General features: G+C 33.5%; 1 protein-coding gene across 1 annotated transcript in view; it reads left to right on the forward strand.

The window, feature by feature from the left end:
* The window catches only part of celf4 (CUGBP, Elav-like family member 4), a 26886-nt gene extending 15155 nt beyond the window's left edge, over positions 1-11731 (forward strand). Inside the window, exons 8-10 of the mRNA XM_073824026.1 lie at positions 2815-3035; positions 5842-6038; positions 8220-11731. Of these exons, the coding sequence (XP_073680127.1) occupies positions 2815-3035; positions 5842-5969 (349 nt within the window). The 3' untranslated portion in view covers positions 5970-6038; positions 8220-11731. The remainder of the gene's footprint in view (positions 1-2814; positions 3036-5841; positions 6039-8219) is intronic.
* The last annotated feature ends 183 nt before the right edge of the window (positions 11732-11914 follow it).

Here is an 11914-nt window from a genome sequence, read left to right on the forward strand (position 1 = left end):
AAAAGATTTCTGTTCTTGTGAACTTTCTATTCAAAGTAAAAAAGAACAATATTCTACAGCAACTAGTTTCATTGATTAACAACATTGATAAATGTTTCTTAAGCAGCAAATTGGCATGTGACCCTGGACCACAAAACCATAAGTCATATTTTTAAAAAATATTTTCTGAATAAATAAGCTTTTCATTGATGTATGGTTTGTTCGGATAGGACAATATTTAGCTGAGATACAACTATTTAAAAATCTGGAATCTGAAGGAGCAAAAAATATTGAGAAAATCACCTTTAAAGTAGTCCAAATTAAGTTCTTAGCCATGCATATTACTAATCAAAAAATGTTTGACCCATACAGCGTATATTGTTGCATATTGCCTATTACAGAATGAGTTAAAATAATTGTCTCTGGTGATTTACAGCCTGTCAGAAATCCACAGACATTAAGGAAATAACCTCGAATGATCCTTTAAGTTAAATTTGGTGTTCTTGGCTGACTTTGTAAAACATTAAACGCAAGATTGTGGTTTCGTCTCCCTCCAGTGGCTGCTATTATAAACTATACAGAAACATCACCAACAAACCATCATACAGAGTCACCATTTGATGTTCCAGGTGAAGGTTACTATACTCTTACTTTACAAAAAGAAAGACAACTGCTATGCAAATGTCAGTACACCATGTGCATGATTTGACAATTGTGGATTTCAGATAGTTTTGTTTGAGTGCAGATAGAGAAAGTTTCACTTCTGTGGTTCTCATTTTCTGTTTTGCATTATACCATGTTATAATGTTTATGTTAATTAAAGTTATTAGAAACGGATGTAGACACATTATTTTGAGACTGTGGACAAAATCAGTTTAACTTTTAGTATTCATACCCCTTCATTTTTTTCACATTTTTTGTTGCTGCCTTATGTCAAACTGAGTTATTTTACTTTTTTTCCACATCAATCTACACTCCATACACCATAATGGCAAAGCAAAAAACTGGTTTTTAACATCTTTGTAAATTTATTAAAAATAAATAACGTAAATGATTTAATTCCATAAGTATTCATACTCTTATCTGGGACAATTGGAATTTAGTTCAGGAGGATTCATATTTTTTGTAGATGTTACTACACTTTGAGTGAAGTTAACATGTGGCAAATTCAATTGAATGGGTATGATTTGGAAAGACACGCACTTCTTAATAAAAGGTCTAACAGCTGAAAATGATTATCAGAGCAAAAACCAAGACCTAAGGTAAAAAAAAAAGCCTGTAGAGCTCAGAGACAAGATATACATCTAGGGAAGAGTTCAGAAAAATTCTGCTGCATTGAAGGTTCACAGAAGCATGTAGTCTCCATTATTCTTAATGGAAGTAGTTTGAAACAACCAGGACTCTTTCTAGAGCTGGCCTCCTGGCCAAACTGAGCAATTGATGGAAAAGGGCCTTGGCTAGAATGGTGATCAAGAACCTAATGGTCACTCTTGTTGAGCTTCACGATCATATATGCAGATGGGAGAAACTTAAAGAAGAACAAACATCACTGCAACATTTCACCAATCTGGGCTTTATGGCAGTGTGGCCAAACTCAGTCCTCTTCTCAGTAAAGACACATGAAAAAGCACCTAAAGGACCCTCAAACAAGATTCTGTGGTCTGATGAACCTCAATTCCAAGAATCATGTTTGGAGGAAACCAAGCACTGATCATCACTTGCAGAGTACCATCTCAAAACTAAAGTGTGCTGCTAGCAGCCTAATGCTGTGGGGCTGTTTTTCAGCGGCAGGGACTGAGGGACTTGTCAGAGTAGAAGAAAAGCTTAATGCACCAAAATAGTAAGATAGCCTTAACAGAACCTAAGCACACAGCAAGAGTGGCTTATAGACAACTCTATGAATGTCCTTAAGTGGCCCAGCCACAGCCTGGGCTTGAACCCAATCAAAGATTTCTGGAGAAACCTAAAAAATGTCTGCCAGACCCTATCTGAGTTGACAGAGCTTGAGAGGCGAAGAGGTGAGGTGAAGAATGGCAGATAATTGCCGAGTGTTACTATGCAAATCTTGAGACTGTAAAGATGCTGAGTACGGAGTTAAGGAATGAATACTTATGCAATGTACTTATTTCAGTTTTTTTATTCGTAATAAATGAATGAAGTTGTGATAATTCTGTCATTATGGTGCATGGAGTGTAGATAGATGTGGAAAAAAGTCATTTAATCGTTAAACATAAGGCAGCAGCATAAAACGTGAAAAAAATTAAGGGGTATAAATACTTTTGCAAGGCACTGTATCCTTGCACAAACAGCCAGTGTATGCTGCAGTCATTCCCACTAGATTGTGGTCTGTGATGGGCCTTATATACGTCCCAAGAAATTAAAGACAACCTTTGCAATCATAGTAAGTGCCGTGATTCGATGAAAAAGCTCAAGGTCAGTCAGGCCTTATTACAGCAGAGGAGATCATAATGACCATGATCCGTGAACTATAATAATTTTTTCGATGAAGTTTGTCCTTTCTATGTATTGAAACGTGAAGAATCCCAAATCTCCAATAATCTTTTATAAACGAGTTTCGCCTACACAGTACCTTTTGCTCTTTTTACACTCAGTTTGAAGGATCAGCTAATCTAAAACAACTCTTTTCAGGAGTGCCTGAAGAACCTGGAAGTGTCATTGCAGAGTATTTGTTTGTACAGTTATTTCATCTATACAACTTAAAGGGAGAATTGCTACTTTTAGATGCCAAGGCAACTGCTCAATAAAGAGAAACCGTTTCTATAGTTTCTACTTTGGCAAGCCAAGTCTAATTTAGCCATTTGTCTTTTTGTTTAGCCCACCATCTCTCTTTATTCCTTTCATTTCCACCTATTCTTTCTGTGCTATCTGCTCTCGCCTGTCTAACTGTCGCCTCTCTAATCCTTTGTATCCCACAATCCTCCTTGTCTTTCTCTCTCTTTCTCTGTCTCCAGGGCCGGAGGGCTGTAACCTGTTTATTTATCACCTCCCTCAGGAGTTTGGGGACGGCGAGCTGATGCAGATGTTCCTGCCTTTCGGTAATGTCATCTCCTCCAAAGTGTTTGTGGATCGGGCGACAAACCAAAGTAAATGCTTTGGTGGGTAAAAATGATAAGACACCTGTGAAGATTATTCTCATTCCTACTCACACTATTAACATTTTTACCTCATTTCTCTACCACAGCAAAGCTTTCGATTGAAGCCGGGTGCACACTGTGTGCTTTTTGCTACAATTTCGCCATCTAAGATCTAAGTTTTAGGGATGGTAGGGCTAAATTGAGTTTCAGATAGCTTAGTATGACATGTTTCCCCAATGAGCGATAAATTACAAAGTACCTCCAATGTCATAAATTTGGACAGACGTGGGTATGAGCTTGTATACACATGCCACATAAATATTGTAATCAGACTATCAAAGTGACCAAAAGTTCACTGTTTGGGGTTTTTCATTTTGGATTTATGCTATTATTTCAGTTTTGTCTGAAAATGCCAATGTCAGAACTAACCTGGCCTGGTGACATGGTCAAAGTCGTAGATAATATATATATTTTACACCTAAAATACATCAATCGTAGAGGTCGGGAAAACAAAACCACACAGTGTTCACCTGGCTTGAGACAGGAAAAGCGAATGAATGGAAAATTAAAGAGAAAAAAGAAGAGGATGTAGTGTAGCATCTTTATGTCTTTAATCAGCGCGGGACACAAGGCTGTAGGGGGAAAGCGCAGAAGCGTGTTCGCGTGTCCCGCTTGTGACTAATGTGAACCTCTATATTTTAATTAGCGCTATCTGCAGCTTCACTGGCTCCTTGACTTATCAGAGGCATCCCATGCATGAACAAACACAACGCTATTCGATTTCAACTTAATATAAACGCAGTTAGCGGGAGGTGTTTCAGAGACTCAGACGTGAGGATTTAAAAATGCTGAGGCAGCTGAAATCATCACAATACCTCAAGACAGAGCAGCCGAGAGTGAGAAAGTAGATGGGAAAATGAGAGCGAATAATTTGCGTTGAAATGTTCATGTGTTAACCGGCAGAATTTTGCTGTCATTGCTGAGATTTCAAGAATTGATTGAAGATGATTTACACCGTACACTTTGTTTAGCAGAAAAAGAAAATATAACTATAAACAATAATAAATAATGCATTTTTGTAGCAATTCAAGCTGTTTTTAATGAAGCAGCTACACTAAGCTGAAAATGCTGTTTAAGAGTGTCACTATTTATATGATTTTATTTAAAATAAAATATTACCTTAGGGATATAACTGTTAATAATAATTAATCATAATTAATATAAGTAAACAATAGTAATTATAATGTAATAAACACTGCTGTAAATTTTAAACAATGTAATAATAATTAAATGTTTATAAATAGTATAATAATATTTTTATATAAATATTAAATAATAATTAATAATTATTGTTAATTTTTTACATTATTTTTTTAATTTTCAACAGATAGACTATATATATTCTATTTATATTATATTATATAAAAATTACATTAATGATATAATTAATATAAATAATTAATAATAATTATAATGATTGATTTTATAATAATTACTATTTTATATATAAATATTAATAATTAAATTATAATAAATAATACATTATTTTGATACTATTTTTCAACAGATACATACACATGTATATACACACTATTTATATTATATAAAATATTACATCATGTAACTGTTAATTATAATAAATAATAATTTATATAAATAATAAGTATAATGATTGATCATCAATATTATTTATTGATCATGTTTTAAATTATTTCTCAACTTTATTTTTTAACACACATTATATATACACATGCTATTTATATTATAGTATATAAAATATTACATTAATAATATAATTGTTAATAATAATAAATTATATTTTAAATAAATAATAATTATACTTAATGATTTTTAATAATTAATTACTGATCATTTTAAAATGAATTTTCGACTTTATTTTTCAACAGACATTTATATATGTATACATTTTTCTTTTTAATTAAAGATATAATTGCTAATAATAATAATCTTAAATTATATTTACTTCTATATGTTTTTATAATTTAAATTACTATAAATAAATAATATTATTGATAATTAAAAAAAAGAATTTTCAACTTTAGTACAATTGTATATATATATATATATATATATATATATATATATATATATATATATATAAAGTAAAATTAAAATTCAAAAATAAATAAATAATAATTTAAAAAAAACTAATTTGACAACAGCTAAGCTATTTTCTCTACTGAAATTGTATTTAAGTTAGTAGCGTCGCTATTTGTACTTCCCAGTGCAGTTGCTCGTGTAGCAGAAATACATTTCTCACTTACGTTTTATGAGACATTACACTATCTGAACATTAGCAGGTTAATTATTTGCAGTATTCTGTACTCTGCATGTCATTACAAAGGCGATCTGGCTAACTGCCTCTCGCTAATGCTAGGAGCGACTGGGTATTGTGTATTAGATTGTGCATGTTCTCTGTGCTGCTGATTATTGTGTATAATATGTATGCTGTTGTACTGTATTGATGGACTTTGTGCATATATGTTGGATGTTAAACATGTTGTAAATATGTGTCACGATGACTTAAGTAAACTTGTTCGGTACCCTTCCCTCCCTCCCTTCATTTCACGCTCACCTCATTCTTTGTCATAAAATCATTTCTGGCCTCATTTCTCACCCTCCCCTCCTACTCCACCTTCCCTCAATCCTATCTAACGTCCATCTGTCCATCGCATTACCTTCTCATCCATCTGGTGCTAACCTGTCGTCCTCTCTCTGTCTCCATCTTTCTCCCTTCATTCTCCAGGCTTTGTGAGCTTCGATAACCCGGGCAGCGCTCAGGCCGCCATCCAGTCCATGAACGGCTTTCAAATCGGCATGAAGAGACTCAAAGTGCAGCTGAAGAGGCCAAAGGACGCCAACCGCCCATATTAGCCCCGCCCCTCCCCCCAGCCACCCCTGACCCTGGGGGTGAAGGCCGCCGCTGCGCACAGGGAACGACAAGTAAGCCAAATCACCTTGGAGCCAAAAGACACAAAGATATACACTATATAAGTGAACGGGGGTTCAGTCAAAAATTTGAACTGATTCATTGAAAAGTAGTGATTCAATCCTTGAATCAGCCATTTCCTTTCTTAAATAAAAGTACAAGGATTGTGAGTGCTGTTTCATGTTGACTTTAAGTCTAACAGAATATTATATTAACTAGGACTCCTTCCTCCTCTAGTCTGACAGAGGGGGAAAGATTAGTCGTTTCCATGCATCTCATATCACATCTCATCTAAATGAAGATGGAAAATCAATGCTGTGTCATTCATTTAGCCTGCTGATGCCTTTTAACTGGGCCAGGTTATTACCTACTTACACAGCTAGTGAGGCATTGCACACAGTACGGCTCCTGCACGTCTCAGCACTGACCTCGTACATTAAACCCTTTTTTTTTTGGATAACCCTTTTCCAAAAATCACTTTGCTAATCAGTATTTTTTGTCATTTTACAGTAAAATATAAAACAATATATAGAAGCAAAACTTTAGAGAATTTTTTATTTCAAACTTTAGATTTATTTTTATAAAAATAATAATTTAAAAAAATGAATAAATTAAAAATATATATATATATATATATATATATATATATTTAGCTGAATAGTAGCATGCAAAAATGTGATTAATACAAATAAAATTATTAATAGACCTTTTTCTTTATTTTTTTTATTGTATCAATAATTAACAATAAAACAATAATATAAAAATGTATTTAATATAGTAGCTCTTTATGCAAAATTATGATGTGACATATTTGTGGACAATTTTCCAGAAAAAAAAAATCTAATAATTATTAGTAATGATTAATTGTATTAATAACAAATAAAAGAATAATATAAAAATAATTAGCTTTAGTATAGTAGCTCTTTATGCAAAATTATGATGTGAACAATATTTTTGGTAATAATAAATTGTATGAATAATTGACTAAAATAAATAAATAAATAATAGTACATATATATATGTATGAATAATTTACTATATATATACATATCTATCTATCTATCTATCTATCTATCTATATATATATATATATATATATATAAAATAAAAATAATTATATAATAAATTGTAATTAATTGTATTAATAACTAACAAATAAAAAAATAATATAAAAATGATAAATAATATAAAATAATAAAATATAAAATAATGATTATTAGTAATAATTGGTTTGTATTATAATTAACCAATAAAACAATATTGATGTGAACAACATGTTTGGACCATTTTCCCAAAAATAAAAATAATTATATAATAATTGTAATTAATTGTATTAATAACTAACAAATAAAAAAATAATATAAAAATGATTAACTTTAGTGTAGCAGCTCTTTATGCAAAATTATGATAATTATGATGTGAATAAGATTTTTGGACCTTTTTTTTTTGTTTTTCAAAAAAGGAAAATGAGTAATATAATAAGCACTATATATAATAAATAATAATTATTTGTAATAATAATTGCCAAAACAATAATATAAAATAATTAACTTTAGTATTGTAGCTCTTATGCAAAATGATGTGAACAAGATTTTTGGACCATTTGTCCAGAAAAAAAAAAAAACGTATATAATAATTATTAGTAATAATATATAGTAAGTAATTACCTTGAGTATAAGTTGCTCTTTATGCAAAAAAAAAAAATAATGATATAATAATTTTTAGTAATAATTAATTGTATTAATAATTAACAAATACAACAATACTATAAAATAATTAACTTTATTATAGTAGCCCTTTATGCACAATTATGATGTGAACAAGATTTTTGGAACATTTTCTGAGAAATTATAATTGACTAATTAATTGCATTCATAATTATTAACATTATTATATAAAAACATCAACATTGTTGATCATTAAAAAAAATGTTAACTTTAACACCCGAGCAACAGCAGGACTCAAAGCTAACAGGCATGGATTAAAAGCCACAAGATGTGGTCTTTAAAGCCACAATGAAACAGCATGTCACCAGAGAAGTCTAATGTTTTCACTGGAAAGATCAATTTGACTAAACAATAAATAACTTAAAATACATGCATGGATGATTTGTTCACAATAAGATTAACAACATGATGGGGTGAATTTTCATTTCATACCTTTAAATGCTTTTCCTTTTTGTGTTTCCTTCCTAGGTTTTGTAGAGCTGGAACACATGTTGATAACATGCCAAATGTATTTGAAAACACAACAGATCAAGATCATCGGGGTTGGGGATACAGTAGAGCTGAAGCGGGACATGAGGAGGACGTAGCCGCGTGATATACCACCACCACCACCACCAGGCTCAATGGACCTTTTTGGACTTCAGTGTTTAACTCAGGGGAGCCGCGGTGTTACTGGACCATACCGTACTCCCTTCTCCGAACCCCCGAGCCCTTATTTTGCAGGACCACAGGACACACTACTGAAGACCAACACAAAAAATATATATATTTAAAAAAAAGAAAAAGAAAAACAATGTAAGCCCTTGAAAAGGCTTCTATGAATCTAGTAGTACGGAAAGAAAAAAAACACTTTTTAAAGCTAAGATAGACTTTTAGATGGGAATCATGTAATATTGAACACGTCTTTGGGAAAACTTTTTAAAGAACTGTTTTAGAAACCAACAAAATGGATTAAAAAAAAAACAACAACAAAAAAACTTGAAAGACTTTTTGGAAGGATGTGACAATTCAGGACAAGAACTCGCTTCGACTCGGGATGGCCAACTTTTTTTCTTGGAGTGCCTGTCCGTTTCCAGGGGCAAACGGCTGCCACAAACCGCAGCCTCCGTCCGCTGGGAGACTTACCTGTCATTCCTTAGTTGTGTAGGGACCAAATGACCAAACCTTTTTATCACAAATGAAAAAAAGAAAACAAAAAAAAAAAAAAAAAAAAGACTCCTGTAACATAATCGGACCACTGCATCTCATGCTGTGCCAATCGGTTTAAGAGTTGTATTTAAAAAAAACAAAACAAACAAACAAAAAAAGATATATGTATAAAAAGAACATATATGACTATATGCATAAATGCATACATATAGATTGCTGATATGCTTTTGAATACTGGCAGAACTATTTCCGATGGCCCGTCGAGGCCGTTCACTTCGCTAGTTTACAATTACTGCTCAAAATGAAGAATATTTATTTTTATTTCTCTTCTAGTTTTTCTGTGGTGAGAGAAAGGGTGCATGGGAAGGGTTGTTCCATAATGCAGCCTTACCTTTTCTATCTTACGTCCTGACCTTGTAGTTAAGAGACCATCTTAAAGAGGTTTGAGATAAACAATCCTGTTTATATATAACGTACATACGATATGTATATGTATAGCAGACGTTCAAGCAATATGTATTCATATTTATGCACCTGTACAGCATAGATATGGATACATACGATATTAATCCCAAAACCCATATATGTATTTATATGCATATATTTTATATGTGTGTATATATAGAAACCGGCTATTCAATATGTAGAGCTGTAATTTTTTTGTAGATTTAAGCTGGAGTTTCAAACCACTGCTCTGCTTTGGACTTTTACCACTGGGAAGAATCTCAAATCGGCAGCTGCAATCTGCAGGCATTCCTCTCGATCCGATATAACCGCCAACTGACACACACACACACAGAGTTTCCTTTTGTGTATATAAGTGTATATGCTACTTACAAATGCAAAAAGGCCTCCTCTCTCAAGAGAGTTTAAAGAGAATCAGGAGCATTACGGAAATACAGTAGAGAATATGGACATATCTGCCTCCCGCCTCTGCAAACATTCGTTATTCATTCGAACCGAGCGCTGGCTTTAAAAATGAACGCCCTGCGGTTTTTTCTAACCTCGATCGCCTTGTTCGCGCATGCGCCGTTGAATCGTTAGCAGCGCGTCCGTGCACCTGTCGCCACTGTGCTACGACACCGCTAACAGCCATTCATTATGATTATGATGTCAAAACAACAGAAACACTCTTCTTTTTTGACAAAATAAAAACAAAAAAACACAAAAAGAAACTACTATAGCTACAGCTAACAGCGAAGCCTTCAAATATCTGTTGAACATGACAAACCTGTGCAGCTTGACACCGCCATTTTACACCCACTGGACGTTCTGCTTACGGTTACAATGAAGTGGGCATTATGTACGTTTTGCACAAGTATCGTCAGAATCCGCATCACATCGCGTGTTTACATGTGCTGCTTCAGCGTTCAAACGGATTCGGAGTAAGCGAGTTTTTGAATTTCTTCTTATCGCGAATTAAGGACTTTAGCGATTTTTGGTTACGCTTTGCAACTGACTTATTATACGAGATGGCACTATTGTAAATATACGATAATTCCAGAGCTGGTTAATTCGCTTTACTGAAGAGTAAAGCATCTGTACAGTAACGTTACTGGGGGGTTAAAGCAGTAGTCAGTTCACCTCATTTCGAAGGGGAGTTCAGATTTGAATTCCGAGAATGTTGTATTTTGCCTTCTAGACCTTTCCGACACATGATCATTCAGGTATTCCAGGATCTTTTGCAAGGATGTGCATTTCACCTGTCTTTCTCTCCCTTTCCGTCTCGCGCTCATCATCTTCCTCTCCGTGTTCACCGTTTCAGCTGCAACTGTTTACATAGCAATCTGGAAATGTAGAGTTGACAAAACCAACAAGACAGATCAGAAATTTTATTATAAATATATATAAGTATATACATGAACTACTGAATATACTGTAAATGTTTTTTTCTCTTTTTTGCTCTGTTCCTCTGTATATAGGTTTGCATATTTTATAGTCTTTTACTTCTAATCTAGAAGGACTGGATGATTTAAAGATAAAAAAAAAATGAAACTGAATTAAAAGCAGGTAGACTCTAGTCCTTAGAGATGCAGTATGGTTGTAAGGTATTTAAAGAAGAGCCAATCAGATTTGATCCATGTCACTTTGCCAACATGCATTTATGTATTCATTTGTTAAACTGGTTTACGTTTATCATTTAAATGGTTTAAAATGTTTACGTTTGTATCCACACCCGAATATCATTTTGTCATTTAAACAATGCTTTTTTAAAAATATATTTTTACATGTTTTTGTATGGTGAGACACAATGGAACAATGCAACTGGCAGAATCAGGGTAATCCTTTTGGAGAATGTAGAACTCATGAAGGACTGGTGTCAAAAGTTTTTTTGCTGCACCTGTTAGAGCTGTCTGCTGTTTTCTTCTGTTCTGCGATTCCATGCGTCTGTCAGAACTCCGGTTTGCTTCACTGCTTTTTCAAACACACTGGAAACAAAAAAAAAGGAAGAAAAACTGCACTAATCCATCAGACTCTCAGCAACTCTGGTTTTATAGCCTTTCTTCATTAACACTGTCTTCAACTCATCAGAACAAGTCTGAACAGAAACAATGCAGTAAAATGGGGTTCAAAAAAAAGAGAAAAATACCAAAAAAAAAAAAAAAAAAAAGATTTTCAGACATTTTGAGCACAGTTGAGCGTGCTGGGTGGTATCTGTGGATTTTTGCCAAGCCTATCACAATGAGATTGAGCTGTATTAGCAGTCGGAGTGCTGCCGCAGCTCCTGCCCTGTTCTCAACTCCACGTTTCTCTGGTCCCTAGACTCTCTTTTGTAATTTTACTGAATGACGCGTTTCCGCTTAAGCCCAGTAATAAAGCACAGTGTAGAATAAAGCAGCATTATGCTTGTCCCATTTCCTGCTGTATATCTATACAAGCCTTTTTATAAGTTGTTTTTATCTCTTTCTCTCTTTTTATGGATTTGTGGCACGAATGATGTACTCTGAAACCACTTCAAAGGCAGAGGGTTTACATGCACACACACACACACGGGCGCCTCTCTCAAACTTTCT

Source organism: Garra rufa, chromosome 19 (genome assembly GCF_049309525.1).
Source record: "Garra rufa chromosome 19, GarRuf1.0, whole genome shotgun sequence".
Lineage (NCBI taxonomy): Eukaryota > Metazoa > Chordata > Actinopteri > Cypriniformes > Cyprinidae > Garra > Garra rufa.